The sequence below is a fragment of the Papio anubis genome, chromosome 13, assembly GCF_008728515.1.
Source record: "Papio anubis isolate 15944 chromosome 13, Panubis1.0, whole genome shotgun sequence".
Taxonomy (NCBI): domain Eukaryota; kingdom Metazoa; phylum Chordata; class Mammalia; order Primates; family Cercopithecidae; genus Papio; species Papio anubis.
The window spans coordinates 100,509,210-100,533,100 of record NC_044988.1 but is presented as its reverse complement, the minus strand read 5'-3'; the positions used below and the strand labels follow the sequence as shown (position 1 = coordinate 100,533,100).

At 44.0% G+C, this 23,891-nt stretch overlaps 1 protein-coding gene across 2 annotated transcripts in view; it reads right to left on the bottom strand.

Annotated features, from left to right (window-relative positions):
• The window catches only part of ABL1 (ABL proto-oncogene 1, non-receptor tyrosine kinase), a 180,738-nt gene that overhangs the window by 38,416 nt on the left and 118,431 nt on the right, over positions 1–23,891 (bottom strand). The window contains exon 1 of one of the 2 annotated variants that reach the window (XM_031654641.1): positions 16,243–19,515. The exons of the other annotated variant lie outside the window; for it this stretch is intronic. Coding sequence (XP_031510501.1) covers positions 16,243–16,321 — 79 coding nt within the window. The 5' untranslated portion in view covers positions 16,322–19,515. Of the gene's footprint in view, positions 1–16,242; positions 19,516–23,891 lie in introns of those variants that run through there. 2 annotated transcript variants of the gene reach the window in all.

The window sequence follows — 23,891 nt, the reverse complement described above, 5'->3', positions numbered from 1 at the left end:
TAGATTTCTGTAATCCATTCCAATCATTTACAGTTGTCTTACACCTAATTCTGTAGTAATTTTTAGAAGTTATCTTCCTGGCCGAGCGCGGTGGCTCACGCCTGTAATCCCAGCACTTTGGGAGGCCGAGACAGGCGGATCACGAGGTCTGGAGATCGAGACCATCCTGGATAACACAGTGAAACCCCGTCTCTACTAAAAATACAAAAAATTAGCCAGGCATGGAGGCGGGCGCCTGTAGTCCCAGCTACTTGGGAGGCTGAGGCAGGAGAATGGCGTGAACCCGGGAGACGGAGCTTGCAGTGAGCTGAGATTGCACCACTGCACTCCAGCCTGGGCGACAGAGTGAGGCTCCGTCTCAACAGAAAAAAAAAAAAAAGTTATCTTCCTCTACTGAGTCTTTCTAAAGCATACATCTTAATTTTCCTAGAAACAATTCCCTTTTCGCCCTTGCATTTCATTGGTTTCATATTAACCAAGTAATTACAACAACAGATATATCTGAAAGAAACAGGCTTGGAAACAAACACGACTGGCTCTTGTGGACATGTGCAGCAGCAGACAGTGGTAGTGTGGCTACCCCACGGCACATGGGAACTATGGAGGCATGTTTTATAAGGAAGTGAAGAGTGCTGGTCAATTTCGCAGGTCAGTCAAGTGGAAGCCAGTTAAGAGCTTCCACCGTCATTATATTAGAAAAACTGTCAGGCAGAGCATTATTGACACACAAGGACCTTACATACCAACAAGAAAAAGCAAAATCCCTCCATTATGGAAAAAATGGGCAAAGCCATGAACCAGCAATTCACAAAAAATTTACATTAGCATTAAAGGTCAGGCACGACGGCTCACACCTGTAATCCTAGCACTTTGGGAGGCCAAGACCGGCAATCACTTGAGCTTAGGAGTTTGAGACTACCCTGGCCAATATGGTGAAACCCCGTCTCTAATAAAAATACAAAAATTAGCTGGGCATGGAGGCGCATGCCTGCAATCCAAGCTGCTAAGGAGCTGAAGCGGGAGAATCACCTGAACGTGGGAGGCGGAGGTTGCAGTGAGCCACGGTCACGGCACTGCACTCCGCCTGGGCAACAGACTGAGACACCATCTCAAAAAAAAAAAAAAAAAAAATTACCATTAAACATGGAAAGTGTGTGAACTCTTGATAATAATCAAGGAAATGCAAATTCCTTGCCAAATTTGCAGACACATCTTTTTGACACTGACGGCCAGTACGGGTAAGATTTCATAGAAACGGGCACTCTCATACAATGCTAGTAGTAGGTGTATAAATGGAGGGCAACTGGAATATGAACCAGAAGTCTATGAAGAATTTAATATCTGATTTTTTTTCTTACCTCTAGGAATTTATCCTAAGTGATCAACACAATGATTTCTATACACTAATTTTAAATAACAGCACAGAAAAGGGCAAGTACAAAATATCTATCAACACAGAATAAGTTTGTTTATGCTGTATCCATAAAATAGGATATATTTTAATAGCCACTCAAAATATTTTTGGAAAAAATATTCAAGTTTGAGAACACATTCACAATAATATATTAAGTGTTTATATTACAGTTCAGTATATAGGCAAGGTCCTAATTATGAAAAAATTGAAAGAAGACTAGGAGGAATTTCAAACTGTGAACAGTAGTAAACTCAGGGTGGTGGGATTTTAAGTGCTTTAAATTTTCTTTTTTCTTTTTTTTTTTTTTTCTTGAGACGGAGTCTCGCTCTTGTCACACTCAGGTTAGAGTGCAATGGCGCGATCTCTGCTCACTGCAACCTCCGCCTTCCAGGTTCAAGCAGTTCTCCTGCCTCAGCCTCCTGATTAGCTGGGATTACAGGCGCCCGCCACCACACTTGGCTACTTTTTTTGTATTTTTAGTAGAGATGGGGTTTCACCATGTTGGCCAGGCTGGTCTTGAACTTCTGACTTCAAGTGATAAGCCTGCCTCAGCCTCCCAAAGTGCTGGGATTATAGGCGTGAGCCACCGCGCCTAGCCTTAAATTTTCTTTATACTTTTCTATATTATGGTATATTTCTCACAATAAATGTGGATTGTTTTTATTACCAGAAAACAATGACATAGAAAAACTTTAATAGAAGCCAACTAAAGTTTGTTTGTTTGTTTGTTTGTTTTGAGTTGGAGTCTCACTCCATCGCCAAGGCTGGAGTGCAGTGGTGCGATCTCGGCTCACTGTAACCTCCGGCTCCCAGGTTTACACGATACTCCTGCCTCAGCCTCCTGAGTAGCTGGGATTACAGATGTGAGTCACTGCGCCTGGCTAATTTTTTTTTTTTTTGCATTTTTAGTAGAGACGGGGTTTTGCCATGCTGGTCAGGCTGGTCTTGAACTCCTGGCCTCAAGTGATGTACCCACCTCAGCCTCCCAAAGCGCTGGGATTACCGGCGTGAGCCACCGTGTCTGGCCCTAAACTTATATAATTGATAATGTAACATGAAAAAGCATGCTGGGGAGGGAGGCCTCCCTCAGGCTGTCCTGAAAAGGCACTTGTGTGCCTCCCTCTAGTGCGTCAACCTCGTGGCCATGAGCATACAACTTTGGCAGACCAGGCCCACACAGGAAATTAAACCAAAGTCATGAATACAGAAATGCTTTTCTTCTCGAATGCCATTTGACCTCTTCTATCAAACATTCTGACACATCTGGATTTGATCAAAGTTACATAATCGGGGAAGTGGCCTGGAAAACACCTGGAATAAGCAGAATGCAGATCCCCGCCCAGAGGTGGCCATCCACTTGAAGTGTGGGTTAAAGTGGGACGGTCCCAAACATGTCGACAGATGCTGGGAATGTTATGCAAGAGGATGAGGCCTTTGTTAGGAAGGAAAGGGCCTCCCACTGCTTTTTGATTCAACAGGACTTCAGGCGATCCAAGGCAGTCTCTCAACTTTCCTCTCCAGTTCTTGCTCTATTCCATAAATTAATGGCCAAAGCCCAAAGGGAAGTATTGCTCATGCATGCCTCTGGACCGAGACACTGAAGCGTAGCCACAGTCCAACACCAAAACCTTCCAGTCAATTCCCAATCCAGGCTGATGTCAAAATTGACTCACAATGTATAAATGCCAAGTTACTTGCTTCATTTCATAGTGAACTATGCTCGTCAACCTTAAAAATGATCACAGCTTACAAGGCCAAAGTTGCAGAAAGTACTTAAATCTTTCTTGCTTAAGACATGAACTTTCCACCGGTCCCTCTGTTAGGAAATGAGATCCCCTAAAGAAGCCCGAAGGCTTCATTCAAAAAAAGATGCCCCAAATAGTTCCCTTCTTCTGTTCTTCCAGAAGATCTTTTGGCTATTGTCTTGGGAAATAAATTTTAGCATCTGCTATTATTCTTACTTTTTTTAGTGAACATTTTCTGCAGCCTCCTTTCAGAGTCACACTTTAAATAGGTTTAAGATCTGGATCTTCAAAAGCGCCTCTCACTCCACTTAAAACCATATTGTTATTTTGTCATAATGTTAACAAAAAGTTTTCCACTCACCAACTAAACTCAGAAAAAGTCACTAATTAGCTAGCTGAGCACCAAGAACAGTGACATCTAAAAAATGCCTCAAACCTCTAAAAAGCTCTGGCTCTGGCTATGAGAGTATAAAATTATTTGGAAATTTTGTAAGAACCAGGCCACTGAATTCACTGGAACTGTGCATGATTAACTTGTTTAGACAGTATTCTAAGAAAATGGTTTGGGTCTTTAAAGTAGAATTAAACGATCGTCTTATATAAAAATAATCCTTTCTCAAGCTGTGAGTCACTGATAAAAAATGTTGACAGAAGATTCTCGGACATGGCCTATCTGGCCTAGACTCCAGGGGCTGCTGGTGCTACGCCGGACACTGGCCAACAGTCAGGGAAGGGAAATGCCCATGAACCCCAGCACCGGCTACTTCACAGCCCAAGGGGGGACTTGACCTCCAGGAAAAACATCCCCAGGAAGCTTCCCACCTTCCTGCTGGCACTTGTGCCCAACCTCATAGTTCCTACTAGAGTGCAAGGCGGCCAGCTATGGAGCATTCATTACTGTTCACACTGCAGGCTCTCCGGAAGGTTCTTGGAGACGGTTCAGTATTGGGGGGACAGGAGATGGAGCATGTCAGACGTGACAAACGTTCCCTTTAATTTTGCTCACATTCAATTATTTAAACTTGTGCTGCTTTATTCATATTTCCTTTGTGGGTCCTTCACTATTATCCTCCAGTTCAAGGAATCTCTGTAATTTAAAAATCTATAAAACAGATCCTTCTAAAAAGAGGCTTCGTGTTTTATTTCATACTCCGTTCCAATGGATGAGATCATGCTCAGACTATTCTCAAGTTATTTTATAACAGTCTCACACAACTTTTCAAAATATGAGCTTAGAGGAAAAGTATTACTTCCCACATTTTGAGCTTGATGAAAGTCATTTTATCTATTTCTACATGGTCCTTTATTTTGTAAATTTATACCTTCACCCAGAGAAGTTAAAATTATTAAAACACACACACACACACACACACACACACACACACAGACATACGTTTAACTGAACACAGCCTTTGCGTTATCTTCAGACCCCAAAACACTGTGTCAGCTGCTAGGGTGCAGGGAGAGGCAGGGCAGTGGTGGAAAGACGTAAAGAACCAGCAGTAGCGCCTGCTCCTCGTGGGAGAAACACAGCTCCTGAAAACTTACAGACTCAACAGCAAAAGTCTAATGGAAGGCCAGCGCTGTCCTGTGGATGAATTTTTTTTTTTTTTAATGGAGTTTCGCTCTTGTTGCCCAGGCTGGAATGCAATGGTGCGATCTCGGCTCACTGCAACCTCCCCCTCCCAGGTTCAAGCGATTCTCCTGCCTCAGCCTCCTGCGTAGCTGGGATTACAGCCGTCCACTACCATGCCGGGCTAATTTTTAGTATTTTTTAAAGTGGAGATGGGGTTTCACCATGTTGGCCAGGCTGGTCTCGAATCTGAGTCACCTCGGCCTCCCAAAGTGCTGGGATTATAGATGTGAGCCACGTGCCCAGCCCTGTGGATGAGTCTCTAAGTCCAAGAGCACAGACAGTGGGAGCCAGGAGTTGAGGGGGTGAGCTCACTGGGATGAGGAAGGGGACCCTGAACAAGACAGTGCCTCACAAGGGAAGGAGGATTCACCAGGGGCCCATGGCCAGCCTGCCACGCCAAGGCCACTAAGGTGGGGCTCCTTACTGTGTTGTGCTATGGACCCCTCTGGCAGCAGGCGATGCCTAGGGACTTCTCACAACGAATTTTTAAATGCACAAAATAAAATACGGAGAATTGCAAAGGAAAACAGTCTTCAAAAGACTTTTTGAAACAGTCCTCAAAATACTTTTAAAAACTTGTAATAATAATAAGCTCTTATTAATGTATTAAATAGTTGTGTCTTTGTTCGCACATTAAATAACAAGATCCAGTAGCAACTGTGTCATTTCAAAGTAGTGGTGCGAATAATAACCACAACTGTTACCTGATACGAAATACTGGTTTCTGGCCAGGTGTGGTGGCTCACTCCTATAATCCCAGCACTTTGGGAGGCTGAGGCGGGCAGATCACCTGAGGTCAGGAGTTCAAGACCAGTCTGGCCAACATGGTGAAACCCTGTCTCTACTAAAGATATAAAAATTAGCTGGGCATGGTGGCAGGCGCCTGTAATCCTAGCTACTCAGGAGGTCGAGGCAGGAGAATCGCTTCAACCTGGGAGGCAGAGGCTGAAGTGAGCTAAGATCATGCCACTGCACTCCAGTCTGAGTGGCAAGAGTGAAACTCGGTCCCCCGACCAAAAAAAAAGAAAAGAAAAGAAAAAAAGAAATACCTGGTTTCTACCAGAGACAGTCACAAGCACTGTAATATTACCGTGGTTTGTTACCTGTGTTCTTAAAAAACTGAAATGCTAAATTTTAGTAAGAGGTTAGTGAAATAAAGTTTTAATTTTTCCCATCAGAGGACATGGAGCCCTTGAATTCTATCCCAGACTCCCAGGGTCTTCCAGGTTAACAACTCTTGCACTAAGGAATTGGCTCAATAAAACCTTAGCATTCTCACAGGAAGAGCCTAAAAAGGAGACTGGGATAAATTAGTGAGAAGTCCAAATTATACAATTTTCTTTTAAAATAAATGCAGTTTTATTACTTTCCACTTATAGCCATTATAGGCAGTATATTAAATGAGTTTCTAGAGAAACCTCCTTTAAAAATAAAGTTATTTAAATTAGTCCAAGGTTTAAATATTTCCCCTGGAATCTTTTACATGACAATGTCTTAGCCAGACAATTTTTAAAAACCAAAATTCTCCATCCTAACTCCTATCCCTATCAACACTCCAAATCTTAACTTCTCTCTCTCTCTTTTTTTTTTTTTTTTTAAAGACAGAGTCTGGCTCTGTGGCTGGAGTGTGGTGATGCAATCTTGGCTCATTGCAACCTCCACCTCCCAGGTTCAAGTGAATCTCCTGCCTCAGCCTCCCGAGTAGATGGGACTGCAGGTGCGCACCACCATGCCCAGCTAATTTTTGTATTTTTAGTAGAGACGGGGTTTCACCATGTTGGCCAGGCTGGTCTTGAACTCCTGACCTCAAGCGATCTGCCTGCCTCGGCCTCAAATACTAACCTTTCTGAAGATACACAGTCCCTGTCCCTCTCCCTCAACCAGAAAGGGGGGGAAAAAATGTGTCACCTTCTAAGAATCTATGGTGAAAAAGTCTCCAATTACTGGAAGGGAGTATGAAGCCACTCATAGATAGAGATGCTACTATCTTCAAGGCCATTCTGAACACCTGCCATTCAAGCCCATGTCAGGACCGAGGCTGGAAGTCATCCTCTGTCAGTTCCCACCCTGCATCTTGGCACTTTTCCTCCTCAATCTCTCATCGCTTCTGTCCTTTCCATGTTCCACCACACCCTTGGCTGGGTCCCCCTTTGGCCATTCCACCTCCACTCCCTACTATCAGGGCCATCTTTCTCAAATGCAGACCTGACCAGGTCACTCTCTTGCTTCAAATCCCCTAGAGATGGCTGCCAGCTGAGAGGCAGAAGAGAGCGTGGGCTTGGGAGGTGGCTCTGTCTGCCAATGGTCAGCTACCACTTACTGGCAGTGTCATCGGGGGCAATGCTGGGATCATGATGTGCTTTGTAGGGTAGCTGGCAGCTTGTAGCTAACATGGGACATGTTTTTGAGGGCCTAGGCATGCACAGGCCCTCAAAAAATGGCTGGGGTTGTTATTCCTTCTACCACTATAGTAAAAGTCTGAGCTCCTGAAGTAGGCATGCCAGGCCCTTCAGGGTTGAGTCTGGGAGCATCTGGCCCTCTACCCCTGCTTTCCACTCCAACCTCCCCAAACTCCTTTCAGATCCCCCAGGCCTCCTGTTGCTTGCCTCTCCTGACTGCACTGTGACAAGTACCATTTACTCTCCCGAGAGTTCCCTCCCCAGCCACTTCTGCTCTTCCTGGCCTCCCTATCTCCCAGAAACCTTCTCTAACTGGTCCTTCCTCCTCCTATCACCTCACCCACAACAGGTTGCTTCTCCTTTAACCCATTGGGGTACCTGCTATCTGTCTCTATCACCATCCTGCATCTATCACCCAGTAAGCAATCTGTTCACATGTCCCCTGCAGTACAATAAGCATGGGCTCTGGTGGACAGGCCTTGTTCAAATCTCAGCACCAGCATGTCTTGAAGATGTTTGTTTCTGAGCCTCAGTTTCTCAACTGCACAACAGGGCAACAATGGCATGGCATCAACCTAGTTGGGTTGTCGGGAGGGCTCAATGAATCCCGCATGCAGAGAATTTCTGCATGGATGCCAACTGTGGCACCTGACACTGGGATGCTCACTGCAGAACAACTGTGCCTCCGCTTATCTTATACCACTCCTTCTCTTCTGCCACCACAATGTAAACTCCTGTGGGGTAGAGACCAAGCCGTCGTATCTCAGAGCCTTCTGTGCCTGCTCAGTGCAACGCAACGACACAGCACTGCTGGGTGAACTCAGATGTAGAACACCCTGCATATGTTTGTCCTTAGCAACAAGGTACTGAATAATGCAGTTTAATAATCTGTTAACCTGTAATAAGAATAGCAATAATGACAGATAGTAAAGTTGAAAAACAAATGCAATCTGACCAGGAAAACCTATATAAAAGCCTAGGGAATGCAATGATTTGTTTTGAATGAAATATAAACCATGGCCAAAATCCTAAAGGTATAATGTAAAAACACAGTTCTCTGTGCTTTCAAAAGAAATAGGATTTGCTCCACATTCCTAACAGACACCACAGTGAGGTCTCCGGACACCTTCCCAAAAGGTTCCGGGAATTCCTGCACTGGCCACAGATCCAAACTGTCCAGAGTCAGCCTGCTAATACCCACAAAGGCATTTTTATTGTCACAGGCCATTTGCAACAGACTGAAAGGCCTCCCCTTCTGCTGCCAACCATGGATGGTTTGAAAGCGTTCATTTCACATTTCCTCTTCTTTTAATATGTCTTCATGGACTCCTGCGTCAGCTGACACCAGAGTCACTGGGCTACCCAATTTCCCCAGAAAGCCTTGTTAGCCATCAGTATTTTTATTGCTGATCCGGGTAAATAAACATGACCCTCCCCACCTCATGGTATTTTGGCTTCAAAAAGCAATGCCTAATTCCATTCATGGCCTGTCTTTAAACACAATTTTAAGGTATTCAATGTACAACACTATTAGCTACATTTGAGGGCTTCTAAGACAGATAAAGACTAGGTTTCTATAGAGAATTTAAGAGTATGGCCGGGCGTGGTGGCTCAAGCCTGTAATCTCAGCACTTTGGGAGGCTGAGACGGGCGGATCACGAGGTCAGGAGATCGAGACCATCCTGGCTAACACGGTGAAACCCCGTCTCTACTAAAAACACAAAAACTTAGCTGGGCGAGGTGGCAGGCGCCTGTAGTCCCAGCTACTCGGGAGGCTGAGGCAGGAGAATGGCGTGAACCCGGGAGGCGGAGCTTGCAGTGAGCTGAGATCCGGCCACTGCACTCCAGCCTGGGTGACAGAGCGAGACTCCGTCTCAAAAAAAAAAAAAAAAAAAAAGAGTAATGAGGTTAAAGTTTATGCAACTTCACGTGAAAGAATAATAGCTAATACTGACTGATTCCGTACCAAGCGCCAGCACTTCATCTGCACTGAATCCCTATAACCTTATTAGGTAGACTCTATTATGAAGGCATTTGAGGGCAGGAATGGAAACAGAGACGTGAGGTTACTGATGGCCTCTCCCTCCAGCTACTCATCCATACATCAGCTTCCTGCCCATCATCTAACTGCCTCCTGTGCTTCACTTGCTCTCATTCTCTCTCCGTACCCACCCACCCCAGCCCCACTGGCCATCCTCTTCCTCTTTGTCCCCCTTCTGTCAGTCTTCTTTCCCTCCCAGCTTGGTTTCTTTTCCCTTTCCTGTCTCAACCTTTTTGTCTTTGTCTCTCAGTCTCTGTCTCTATAGATCTCCCCCTTCTGTCTGTCTCCCCTTCCTCCCTCTCTCTTCTTCCCACCTGTTTCTCTCTGTCTTCCCTATCGCCAGTACTCAACACACGCAATGTAACAAAAATATTTATGGTGTAACATGGTAAAAGAAAGTAGGATTTGAAAACCAACCTCTTCTTCTTCTTCTTTTTTTTTTTTTTGAGATGGAGTTTTTGCTGTTGTTGCCCAGGCTGGAGTGCAATGGCGAGATCTCGGCTCACTGCAACCTCCGCCTCCAGGGTTCAAGTGATTCTCCTGCCTTAGCCTCCTGAGTAGCTGGAATTACAGGCACCTGCCACCACGCCGAGCTACTTTCTTGTATTTTTAGTAGAGACAGGGTTTCAGCATGTTGGCCAGGCCGGTCTTGAATTCCTGACCTCAAATGATCCACCTGCCTCGGCCTCCCAAAGTGCTGGGATTACAGGCGTGAGCCACCATGCCTGGCCTAAAAACCAATTTCTAGAGCAAGCTTGTTCAACCCATGGCCTGCAGGCTGCATGTGGCCCAGGACGGCTTTGAATGTAGCCTAATACAAATTTGCAAACTTTCTTGAAAACATCATGAGATTTTTGGCCAGGTGCGGTGGCTTACACCTGTAATCCCAGCACTTTGGGAGGCCAAGGCAGGAGAATGGCATGAACCCAGGAGGCGGAGCTTGCAGTGAGCTGAGATGGTGCCACTGCACTCCATCCTGGGCGACAAAGTGAGATTCCATCTCAAAAATTAAAAAAAGAAGAGATTTTTGTGGAATTTGTTTTGTTTAGCTCATCAGCTATCGTTAGTGTTAGTGTATTTCATGTGTGGCCCAAGACAATTCTTCTTCCAATGTGGCCCAGGGAAGTCAAGATTGGACACCCCTGTTCCAGAGTAACCACTCTACTCATCTGAGGACAAAGTTACACTATCAAAACTAAGTAATTATAATTAGCAAGCTATTCCTAATAGCTTTGAAACTGTAACTTCACTATGTAAGAAAAGAAGACTGACCACAAGCTGGTAATTGTTGTTTGTTGTTGTTTTGTTTTTGGTTTTTTTGTTTTTTTTTTTTTTTATGAGAAGGAGTTTCACTCTTGTTGCCCAGGCTGGAGTGCAGTGGCGCAATCTTGGCTCACCACAACCTCCGCCTCTTGGGTTTAAGCGATTCTCCTGCCTCAGCCTCCCCAGCAGCTGGATTACAAGCATGCGTCACCATGCCTGGGTAATTTTGTATTTTCAGTAGAGATGGGGTTTCTCCATGTTGGTCAGGCTGGTCTCAAACTCCTGACCTCAGGTGATCCGCCCACCTCGGCCTCCCAAAGTGCTGGGATTACAGGCGTGAGCCACTGCGCCTGGCCAGGCTAATAATTGTTAAAGCCATATAGTAAGTACGTGGGAGTTCATTATGCTGTCTACTTTTGAGACAGTTTTAGGCTGAGTGAGGTGGTTCACGCCTGTAATCCCAGCACTTTGGGAGGCTGAGGTGGGAGGATTGCTTGAGCTTAGGAGTTCGAGATCAGCCTGGGCAACATAGTGAGACCCATCTCTATTTTTTTAAATTAAAAAAAAAAAAAAGAGATAGTTTTAAAAAGTGACACTAAAGAAGAATAAACCTATGAACTTATTTTATACATTGTTCTTCTGTGTGTTTAATTAAGATCCACCATTATGGAGGAAAAGTCAAGGTCTTCCAATGTCCCATTTGATCTTTAGTTCTTACATATTTAAAGAAGCTATCCATTTATTTTTTTTTTTTCTGCTTTTATTTCAGATCAGTGATTATACTGGCATGATTACAATGACTTGATTTTACAAGGTGATAAGTAGCACCAGATTTTCAGTTTTCACGTTTGAGGCTGTGGAAATATTGTCTCTGGACAGGAGAAATAAAATGCCAACCATGAGCCAATGGGAATTTCTCTTCCACATTTAAAATATTCACTATGGGAATAACAGAGGGTTAGAGGAAGAGAAGAAATTTTTCAGTCAAAAATCAAGGACAGGAAGTATTAATTATATGCATCAAAACAAACTTAGAAACACACCGTTTCATTAACAAGAAAAATTATGGGTGGAATCAGCTCAATTCTATCATCACTTCAACTATTAGAGAAACTGGTAAAGCCACCATTTTAGGCTGCTAAATATTTGCTCAAAATAACAACTTACTTTTCTGCTAGGCTCTTGTTCCGTGCCAGGCTCTCAGCTAAACAATTTACATGAAGTCTCTCAACAACTCAGTGAGGTAGGGATCACTACAGGCCTTATTTTAGAAATGGGAACACCAAGGTACAGTGAACCTCAGTGAATGCGCAAGACCAGCCAAGAGCACAGATGGCATCTGGGTCCAGGCTGGCTGGCTCAGGAACTGCCTGCCTGTGCAGAAGAATGGGACCCTAGAACACTGTGGGAGCCATAAACCTGCCTGGACTAAAGAGCATCTCAGAGGAATCTCGTATCAACATAATACAAACATACATTTAACTCTTATCGGTTTCAGAGCTTTCCTTCAATCATCTTATAGACCCTCAAAACAATCCTCTAAGGTGGCTGAACAGAGGATGGTCTCTCTGTCTTAGAGGTAAAAACATGGAAACTCAGAGAGGTCAGAGGAAAACTGGCATCTCCTGCCTCCAAATTGAAAAGTACTGCCACCTAAACGGGTGCCTTTCCTCTTCTCTAAAAACCTCAGAGCGCTGATATGAACATGAAGTGAGGCTGTACGTGAGCTGCTCAGGCCGGGGCCTGTGACATCGTAAATGGTCAGCAATGTTAATAGCACCCAAAATGAAATGGACGGACTGGCCTTTTATTAGGTAACAGAAAGAGTCTCACTTCTTTTGTTACTGAACAAGGGAAGTATCTGATGACCTCAGGAGAGAGCAGAAAGCAAGCATAAGCTTCTCCAAAGCTCAAGTTCTAAAAGCGAATCTGTAGGGCTGGCACCACATGAAGCATCCGCTGGAAAGTTAGCTGCTGAAAAGAAGCATTTAAAAGTGGGCCCTTAAAATAACTTTCAAAAGTTCAGGCTGAGGGCAGTGGCTCATGCCTGTAGGGATGCACTTTGGGGAGGCCAAGGTGGGAGGATCACTTGAGGCCAGTAGTTCAACACTGGCCTGGCCTGGGCAAACTAGCGAAAATAGTGAGACTCTGTCTCTATAAAAAAAAGAGAAAAATTTAAATTAGCCAGGTAGCATGCCTGCAGCCCCAGCTACTTGGGGAGCTGAGGTAGGAGGGCTGCTCGAGCCCAGGAGCTCAAGGCTGCAGTGAGCTGTGACTGTGCCACTGCAGTCCAGCCTGGGTGACAGAGCAAGATCCTATTTCCAAAAACAACAACAACAACAACAACAAAAAGTTCAAGAAGAGTGCAGTTCACAGACAAGTGTTTGATTCTACAGTACACAACTGTCACATACATGTACAATATTCATGCACAATGTATGTAAATACAAACACATGAACAAATGAAAATAAAATGAAAAGAAAACCCTGAATTCAAAAGGCTAGTGTTCATGTTTTCTTTGATGTCTTCAGGGGAAAGAAATAATCAGATAATTCAGTGTTCAAAGTAGACCAAAGATTGCAAAGCTAAATGTGCTCCTGGCAAATAGATACTGCTATAAACACGCATCTTCACAAAAAGCTGGAGAGCAAAATTCACATGTTATAAATGCTTATATGTGCACACAGTATTTCTAGAAGGGCACACATAAAACTCCAGGGTGATTACCTCTAGGAGGGGAAACTGAATAGTAGAGGGAATTACTTATCACTAAATACCCTTTTAGGATTTCTTACATACAGGTATTTTTATATACATTTAAAAAAATTTAATCCTACTGCTAAAGCTAATCATTTTGCCAGGATCAGGTTTCTAGAAGAGAGAAAGAGACTACCCTTATATTTCAGGGATTAATTGGAGGAGTTTCTGGAGATACCATTTTAAAAACCACAGTGAATTCCAAAAAAGACAAATTGTCACAATCAGTAGAGCATCCAGTGGCTAAAAGTGGGCTCTCCCGAGCCAGACAGCATGAGTTCAAATCCCAGTACCCCCACTCACTGACACTGTGACCCTAGACAAGTTACCTAACCTTTTGATGACTCAGTTTCCTCATCTATAAAATGGAAATAATCATAGTGCTATCATGAAAGATAAGTATATTAGATCACATAGAGTAATGAAACAGTATTTGGCACACAGTAAGCATTTAATAATTGTTAGCCATCTTTATGTTTACCAATGTTGCTTTGACAGCTAGGCTGAGTAGCAGGTAGCACGCACCATCAAACTACATTTATGGTGGAAGCTTCTTTGATAGAACGATGAAAAACTTGATCTCATTCAATTCTCTCCCTGACATGGGATGCCTGGGACCCTGAGTGGGCGTCAATAAACACTGACTGACTGACACTGATTGGCTGATTTAGGCTGTCAGTGAAAGTGGAAAGCCTGGATTACTTTTCCAGATGTTAGGAACTATTTTGCCCAAAAGACAAATAGCACTTTCAGTCTTTAAGAGACAATCACTGAGGCTTGTTAAATTCTACCAACTACAAAATAATTCTATTTACTTTCTCTAATTAAATATAACAACGAAAAGAAGAAAACTCAGTAAGAAAGAATTCCCAGAGTGACACCTTCCTAGATGAAGGCTTAACTCAAGGTAGTCTGCTGTACTAGAACTTTTTTTTTTTTTTTTTTGAGACCTGAGAGTCAACATTATAATTCATTTCAAGACATGTTGGAATAAGATGTTTTAGATTTTTCCCCAAAACAATAATTAAACCAGCCAGGTCCATACTAAATCTCCAGTTTACTCCCAGGAAAACAAAACAATGCGTGGCAAAGCCGTGACCTAAACTTTGCTCCAGCTTTGCAGTTACAAAAGTCCATTCATCCCCGCCTTAGGCACCCATCTGCAAAGTGGAGACGATGATGCCTAACACTAACTTGTTACAGATGTAAATGAGAATGTGCTCAGAATTTTGAGCAACTTGGAAAAAATAAGCGATGTATTAACTGAAGATGATTTGGACTCCTCAGACGTCAACTTTTAGGGACAAATAAACCATCTCCACCCTCCAAATGCTAGGCTCCGTGAGCCCACTCCACCTAGATGAGCCTTCTCTGGGCCATTCAGCCCCCTGGAATCCCAGAAAGAGAAGAGGAGTGAGGTACACAAACTGTGGCAAGAAGGGCAAACACGTTTCATCCACATCACTAGTGTGAGCTGCATATGTGACTCCAAGCAGGCATTCAGGGTACAGTCAGAGGTTAAGGAAAGAAAAATAGGTTATAAAATTAATGAGGCCTCTGTTTATTTCTCCTGCTTTTAAAAAAAGAAAACCATGGCATTCTAGCAGAAATTCTACTTGCTCTAAAGTGAGCTTCACAGTTCTACTCTTTTTTTTTTTTTTTTTTTACTGAGACAGAGTCTTGCTCTGTCACCCAGGCTGGAGTGCAGTGGCGCGATCTTGGCTCACTGCAACCTCCACTTCCCGGGTTCAAGCAATTCTCCTGCCTCAGACTCCCGAGTAGCTGAGATTACAGGCGTGTACCACCAAGCCTGGCTAATTTTTTGTATTTTTAATAGAAATGGGGTTTCACCATGTTGGCCAGGCTGGTCTCGAAATTCTGACCTCAAATGATCCACCCGTCTCGGCCTTCCAAAGTGTTGGGATTACAGGCGTGAGCCACCGCGCCCGGCCACATTTCTACTCTTATATTTTAAGTCTTAAATGAAAACAACTGTGAAGAACAAGTGCCACTCCATCTCTAAAGCACAGTCTTTCTGCTGAAGGCAACGATCTGGGAGCACCAGTCTCAAATCAGATCAATTACATAGCCACCTAGAAGCAGCGAAAGTGAAGACCCACAACTCTTAATTTACTTTTTTCCATTTAGAAAACTAAAGACTACAACAGGAAAGAAAAATAAAATAAAACAGATGTAATTAAAAAAGGAGAGTAGGTAGAAAGAACGCAAAAGTGAAGCCACCGTGGCCCTGAGCTTCACTTAAGGAACCGAACATGACACCCCAGTACTCTGGGGGACTCCTTGGAAACGCCTTCTTAAATGGGCTATGATCTCTCTCTCTTCCCCTGAAAAGTCAGCGAATTCCTAAGACCTCTTCGTGGTCTGCAGATAAGATGGGGGTGGGGGAGACGGAAAGATCACTTGAAATTCTGTATCCATAAATGGTAGAGTGGTGTTCCTTGTGTACATGATGCTTAATGGAAATCGCATGTTTTCACAAACACGGGTCGATCTTTTTAACACACAGTTCCAATTAACGGTGGAAATTCCATAACGTGGGATCCCAGGGATGTTAAGGCCTGTCGAGTTCACTTTCTCAAACTTTTTCAGGGGAGCCCGCAGTGTGGGGCCCCGGACGCCGCCGTCACCATCCGGCGTGGCTCTCCCGGGGCTGGCGCCGGGGCTGGGGGCCACGCTCCGCCGGCGGTGCCTAGGGGCCATCGCGAGAAAGAGAAAGAGACAGAGAGAAAGAGAGAGAGAGACAGAGAGAGAGAGAGAGAGAGAGAGAGAGAGACAGAGAAGAGAAAAGAAAAGAGGAGAAGAAGAGAGGAGAATAGAAGAGGAGAAGAAAGGAGAAGAGAAAGGAGAAAAAGAGAAGCCCCAGGGAGGGCGCAGGAGGGAGCGCGGGCGGCGAGGCCTAGGAAGGGCCCAGCAGCAGCGGGAGGGCGCGCGGCTACTCAGCCCAACCCGCGCGGCCCGGGCTTACCTTCCAGATAACAGCTGGAGGACGAGGACAGCCCCTTCTTGGATTTGCAGCCCACCAGCTTCAGGCAGATCTCCAACATTTTCCCGCGCCAGCGACGTCGGGGGGCAGAGCCCCTCTCCCAGCTCGGTCTGCGGGCCCGGCTCAGGCCCGGCTCGGCCTGCGCGCCCCCCCGGGCGCTCCCGGCCCCGCCAGGCCGCCCTCACCGCAGCCCCGCGCGCCCGCGCCCGCTCATGGCCGCGGCCGCGTCTCCGCCTCGCCAGGACGCGCCTGTTAACAAAGGGCCCGGAGAGGGCGCCAGCCAGGCCCGCCCCCGCCCCGCCGCCGCCTGCGCCTTAACCCCCTCCTGGCCGCGCCCGTCCACACCCTGGGGCCCCCGGCGTTCCCGAGGCCGAGCCTGGCCCAAAGCCACCGCCGCTTTCCAAAGCCAACCCGGGCCAATGGCGATCCTCGCAGGGGGAAGGCCGCGCGCGGCCGGAGGAGGTCTTTCTCCGCCTGGAAGCGAAGTCCCAACCCCGGCGGGGAGGATGCAGGCCTGCTCCACTCCACTTTAGAAGCCGCGCGCAACTCCACCGCGTCCTGGGGCGTCCCCAACCTGCACCGCATTTGGCGAGTTTCCCAGTGCGCGGTGCCAGGCAAACCCTCTGACCCGAGGACGAGGACGCTGGTGAAAATGCAAATTCCTCTGCAGTTACCAATACTAACTGGTCTCATTTCTACTCAACGCGCGTCCTGTGATTAAGGCTGAGGCAGTGGGTGTCTGGGGAGGAAGTCAGAGCTGGCACCCACAGGACAACCACACGGGCGCACGACACTCCGGTCAGGCCGCACACCCAGACCAGGATGTGAGGTCAGGCTGCGAACAGACGGGTGTGAGTTCAGAGTGAGAAGCCTTAGTCCCCACAATGAGAATTTTCAGATGCAGGGTCTGAGCCTCTTCTCTGATTCATTTTCTTTAACAGAGAACTTTTCCCCTTCCTTTGGCCGAGTGCCACGGGGTGAGGGTGGGGAGGAATCATTATTTAAAATCCATTTCATTCAATTCTTTTAAACTCTTGTTTGGACTGACCACAGACAATGTTATAAAGTAGCAGCAATCACAATCGTGTTATTGGCACAGACCCAGAAATCTAGGTCAGAGGGAAACAGTAAGGAACCCAATGGCACCAAATAATTCAGTAAAATCTGGTAAGTTCCCCTCATGACAGGAAAAGGAATTTATTTCATTTATTTATTTCATAAATGGTGTTAATCACAAAACTGCAAAAGGGGGAAGTTTAGTCCACATCTTCTAGCCACGAAGAGTAAGAGCTGACATGTACCGAGCTCTTCCCGTGTGCCATGTTACCTTCATTACTGCATCTGCGCAATTATCCTGTGAGGAAACAGATTATCCCAATTCTTCAGGTTAAAAAAACAAGCAAACAAACAAACAAACAAACAAACAAACCCCACAGATGCTCAGAGAAGTCAAACACCTTGCCCACAGCTGGAAACAGGCGAAGATGGACTCAACCCAGGTCTGCCTGGCTCCAAGGATCAGGCTCCTGACCAGTGGATGATGTTGCCCCTTCACACCAAGAATAAATTCCAAGTGGATTAAAGCACTGGATATCTTTGGTCAAATAACTAGCATTGTCATTATATGTTTCAGAGAAAGCCTTGGTTATGAGACCCTGGCTACTTTCTAGCCTATCCGGTAAGGACAAAAACCCGAGTATCTTGAGTACATCAGGAATGGCTAAGTAACAAGATCTTCACCTAGCTCTGCCAAAAACAGCACATAAAAACTCCAACTGGACTGGATGTGACTAGTGTATATCACAGGGGTTCTCGGCCAGGATGTCATTAACTTTTCACGTGTGTCCTGCCAAATTCTGATGAACATACAACATGCATTTTTACTGCAATTGAATGGACCTACTGCTAGAGTCGTGGTACTAGATCAGGCCTCATGAGCATCCAAGAGGGCACCATCAGGGAAGTTTGCAGCTCCCATCATCTGGAGATGCAGGACGACAGGGTCCCCAGGGGATGGGTGCAGTGACTCTGGATGCTTTCTATGATCTGGGAGGCGCTGTTATTCTGCTGGACGGCCTGCATGTGGTGACTGCTAACGTGTTTGGTGTTGTCTTGAATCTTTCAACCTCTACACATAATGCCAAAAATAACTCAAAAGGGTGCCACCAATACCAACAAGTGAAAAAATACATTATCTGTCTGTTTTGTTGCCCTTTTGGAAAGTTCAGGGGCCTTGTTTCAGACAATAAAAAAGTCTTTCATTATACAGCATTTCATATTAAAGGGCCATATTCAAATTGGCAGCTTAATGCCAGGAATTACACATTATTAGGCATTTTGGAAATTCTAGCCATATCCTTCAATACCGTCTGTTAATACAGGCCCAGATATTTGCTTGCCTTGTGCTGTACTTTATATTGGTATATAAGTTTATTTTTTAAAGCTAATTATTATTACTAATATGCTGCTCCTGAGTCTAAAATGATCTTATCCTCTTAAAATGAATAATGCTTATAAACTGTATCCAAATCTTTTTTAGTTATAAAACCATACATCAACAGATCTAACAAAACCCTAAATTAGTGGCAATGAATACTGAAAAAACTGCCAAACTCTACACTACCGTATCAAACCTGGCCTAGTCTCTCCAGATCCAAGTTTTGATGCTTTTGAAACTCACTTGCCAGATATGAAGAGCATTTTGTTATAAGCAAATAAAGGAGAGCTTCAATCTTCTTACCAAAAGAACACCCCAAGAAGGATTCCTTCTAATCAGCCTAAGACCTAAAAGCCATTAGCTAAAAAGACTTTTTAAAAAGAAAGAAAGGGAAAGGAAAGAAATTAAAGACTGTGAACTAACTTGTTTGCTATGTTGCATTAGTTTGGGAAGAAATACACTTTTAATGTGCATGTAATATGTGCCAGTCACTCTTAAGCCTCATAGCAACCTAATGATTTTGTATAGTTTAATTCCATTTCACAGGTAAGAACTGACTGGAGGGAGAGGGGGAAGTATTCTGTCCAAGTTCACACAGCCAGGAGATAGTAAAGGAGGAAGGTCTTGAACTTTGTAAAATGGCAGAAAATTTCCAATTTAAGTGAGAGGTGGATAATATAAATAAGATCAGAAGATGAAATAAATAACATTAACTGTTGGGAAAACATGTCTTAGGAGAAAGTAATTCAGGGAACTAGAGCTATTTAAGAATTTTTTTTTTTGAGACGGTGAAACCCCATCTCTACTAAAAGTACAAAAAAATTAGCTGGGCATGGTGGCGGGCACCTGTAATCCCAGCTAATCGGGAGGCTGAGGCAGAGAATTGCTTGAACCTGGGAGGCGGAAGTTGCAGTGAGCAGACATCGCGCCAACACACTCCAGCCTGGGCGACAGAGCAAGACTCCATCTCAAAAAAAAAAAAAAAAGAATATTAAGAAGGAAAGGATAAAATCCCCAATTACATTAAAGGGATCTGAACAATGTTTCTAAAAGTATAATCCATGGACAATCTATTTTGAATAATGTGGGGCTTGCTTAAAATGCAGAGTCTTGGTTTCTAGTCTAGAATCAGGATATGTGCAGTGGGCTGGATCTGAAGTTGATCTGCATGCATATGTAAGATGGAAATCCACTGTTTGGGGGCCAGGAGCGGTAGCTCACGCCTGTAATCCCAGTACTTTGGGAGGCCGAGGTGGGTGGATCACCTGAGGTCAGGAGTTCAAGACCAGCCTGGCCAATAAGGGGAAATCCCGTCTCTACTAAAAATACAAAAATTAGCCAGGCGTGGTGGTGCACACCTGTAATCCCAGCTACTCGAGAGGCTGAGGCAGGAGAATCACTTGAACCTGTGGAGGCTGCAGTGTGCCAACACTGCGCCACTGCACTCCAGCCTGGGCAACAGAGCAAGACTCCGTTTCAAAAAAAGAAAAAAAGAAAAGAAATCCGCTGTTTTGGAAGAGGGAAGAGTTGCTTATTTTCACTGGGAGTAGGACAAACAGGAATGGATATTTCTAAAATTTAATTCATTTGAAAGCAATTTCAGAATTTAAGATACGCATAACTCTAGAACAAGTTACCAAAAGAAGACTCTTCTTAGAAGATTAGAGGAGAGAGACTGAATTTTTTTTTTTTAATTTGGAATTTAGTCCTATTGAAAAGCTGGGCAGGCACCCACCATAGAAGTGGGTCAAGGGAAGGAGGCAGGATTCAGGATGCGGATGCTCCCATCTCTCAGCAGCAGGACTGGGTGTGAGTGCAGGTGGAACAGAGACAGATGAACCTGACAGGAGGCCTGGCTTGAGACCCCAGGACCAGATGACCCCAGGTCTGGATGACACCTTCACTGTTTCCAGCACAGCTAGTAGCTTTATGGGGAGAACAGCAAAGATCTTGAGGTATGTGCATACTATTTCACATGCAAATGCCAACAAAGCCCACTTTCTCTGATTCAGCAAACACTGTCCAGTGAGAGCCTGCCAGGTAGGTCCTCTAGCTCTGTGGGTCTAGTGTATGTCCAACTAAAGGATAAGATAGCTTAAAAAATCATTTCCGTCATACCAGTTTTTGCCACTGTATAGGGACATGTGCATCCCTTTAAGTCTCACATTTTTTCAATCGGGTAGCACTACCTGCTGGTCATGAGTTATGTGTGACAAAGGCTAGTGCTGAGTCTCAGATCTGCCAGTCACTGTGGGGCCATGGGCAATGACTTCACCTCTCAGAGCCTCGATTTTCTCATCTGAAAAATGGGAGGTGGTCATAAGAGCAGTTATCTCACAGGGTTATTATGAAGATTAGGAATCATGTATGGAGAGTGCCCGAAGCACAGAAGGTGCTTGATAATCAGTAGCTATTGTTATTTCCAAAAGAGGATTATTCCTGTATCAGGTCTATGTTCCTGCCTACATCTTACTGGGACTCAGGCAAGAGCTCAAGTTAACAAACATGCTATATGAAAATGATTCCAGAAAGCAGTCTGGAGGTTTTCCAAGAGACAAGGAAATCAATTTATCCTATGATGAGAAAGAAACACTAGCTATGAGGTAGGAGTAGCAACTAAGGTTCAAACGTAACAGAGAGCCCCACCTTTCATCCTAAAGCAAAGGTTTGCAACCACAGCTTCAGCAAAACACAAACCCCACACTGCTGCATCTTGGATGGGGGCCTAATTCAGACCCAAGATTTCGTGCACAGGCTGCACAGATGACTGTCCTTCAAATGACAATGATTTTTCTGTTAGTCCTCTTGGTATTTCCAGGCTATAATTCTCAGCTGGGGAGCAAATCTGAACTGCCTTAGAGTAAATCCGCTTTCTAGAAAATCTTATTACAGTAAGACTTTACTATATTTTTATAATTAACAAGTCTAAACCTAAACATTTTTCTCTAGAAGGAAAGAATTAATAGTATTAGTATGCTCATTTTTTTAAATTAATTTTTCTTTTTAATCAAAGTAATATACATAACATGGTTAAAACTCAAACAGTACTAAAAGTCTCATAAAAAAGGCTAAAAATAATCTTGTAAAAATCTGGTAATAAAAAACAGCAATCCCATTCCCCTGTCTGTTTCCCCAGAGACAGCCTCCTTCAGATTTTAGCTAATAACATCACTTGCTCTTTCTGAATTCATTAGATTTATCCATTATCTATTAACTTATGACAGCAGTATTATACTATCACCATCCATAACCCCCCAAAACAATAAAATCACAATTTGGGGGATAAATCAATAGTCAGTGTTTACATTACTAGGATGATGTAAATATTGTTCACTGCTTAGCCAATAATATACTATGAATGTTTCCTTTATTATACAACTTTGTTTATCCTAGAGATATTGCCTTGTTTTCATTTAACCAGTCTTCTATATACCTATTACCATTGTCCCTCAAATACTTCAAAGATCTGTCAAACATCTAGTGATATTTTTTCCAATCACTAAAACATTTCAAATATTCTCAGTTCTACTTATTGACTTAAATTCTTCATTTTGCTGGAATTCATCATCCAGTAGCTTCACAGAGGTGGGGCGGGAGGGTGCATGTCTAAAAAAATACCTTTCTTCTACCCTGACAGTTTGTCTGGGTATAGAATTCCAGGTTGAAAATAATTTTCCCAAATGAATTTTGAAAGCATTTATCTACTACTATCTAGTTTCCAGTAAGTATTGTTTAGAGATGCAGTCCCATTCTGGTTCCTGAAAATGACTTGCTTTTTTTCTCTTTGGAAACTTTTAGGATCTTCTAATATTCTTGGTGTTCTGAACTTTCACAATGATATGGCTTGGAGTGAGTCTCTTTCATATATTATTCTGGGCACTCATAAATTCAGAGATTTATGTCATTCAGTTTTGGAAAATACTCACTTCACTAAACTCTGAAATTTTTCCTTACATTTAATGTCTCCTAACTTCTCCTCCATTTGTTTCTTTGTTGTTATCATTATTTTTTTCAGTTTCATTGTGGAATTCCTACAAAAAGGATATTAAAGCCCTGGGATTGAGTTTCTAATTTTCTTTTCTTTTTCTTTCTTTTTTTTTTTGAAACAGAGTTTCACTCTTGTTGCCCAGGCTGGAGTGCAATGGCGTGGTCTCAGCTCACCACAACTTCTGCCTCCTGGGTTCAGGCAATTCTCCTGTCTCAGCCTCCCGAGAGTTTCTAATTTTCTTACCTGTTCTCTCTTATAGTTCTCTCAATAGTCCATGTCTTTGTCTTTATGTTCTGTTAGGTTGGTGCAAAAGTAGTCACGGCTTTTGTCATTAAAATGGCAAAAGCCCCAATTACTTTTGTACCAACCCAATACATTCTGAGACAATTTTCCACATCTTCTGTTGGATTTTAAATTTGGGCCATAATGTTTTTAATATTAAACAATTCATTCTTGCTGGGCATGGTAGCTCACGCCTGTAATCCCAGCCCTTTGGGAGGCTGAGGCAAGAGGATCACTTGAGCCCAGGAGTTCAAGACCAGCCTGGGCAACATAGTGAGACCCCATCTCTCTACAAAAAATTAGCCAGGTGTGGTGGTGCGTGCCTGTAGTCCCAGTTGTTCAGGGGCTGAGGCAGGTTGGGAATGCAATGAGCTGTGATCTTGCCACTGCACTCCAGCCTGGGTGACAAAGAGAGACCATGTCTCAAAAAAGAAAAAAGAAAAAAGAAAAAAATAAATAAAAGAAAAATAATTCATTCTTATTCTGATTGTTACTGTTTTTAAAAGCATCCTGTTTTCTGACATTTGCAATCTCTCTCTCCGAGGATAGCAAAGAGTAGTTCTTTTTTTTAAAGCAGTGTTTTGTGGGAAATGTATAGCTTTATTTATTTATTTACTATTTTTGAGACAGAGTCTCACTCTGTTACCCAGGCTGGAGTGCAATGGCTCAATCTCGGATCACTGCAACCTGCATCTCTCAGGTTCAAGCAATTCTCCTTCCTCAGCCTCCCAATAGCTGGGATTACAGGTGTCTGCCACCACACTCGGTTAATTTTTCTATTTTTAGTGGAGATGGGGTTTCTCCATGTTGGCTAGGCTGGTCTCAAACTCCTGACCGCAGGTGATCTGCCTACCTTGGCCTCCCAAAGCGTTGGGATTAGAGGCGTGAGCCACGGCACCCAGTCTGAATTGTTCTTTTGCACTC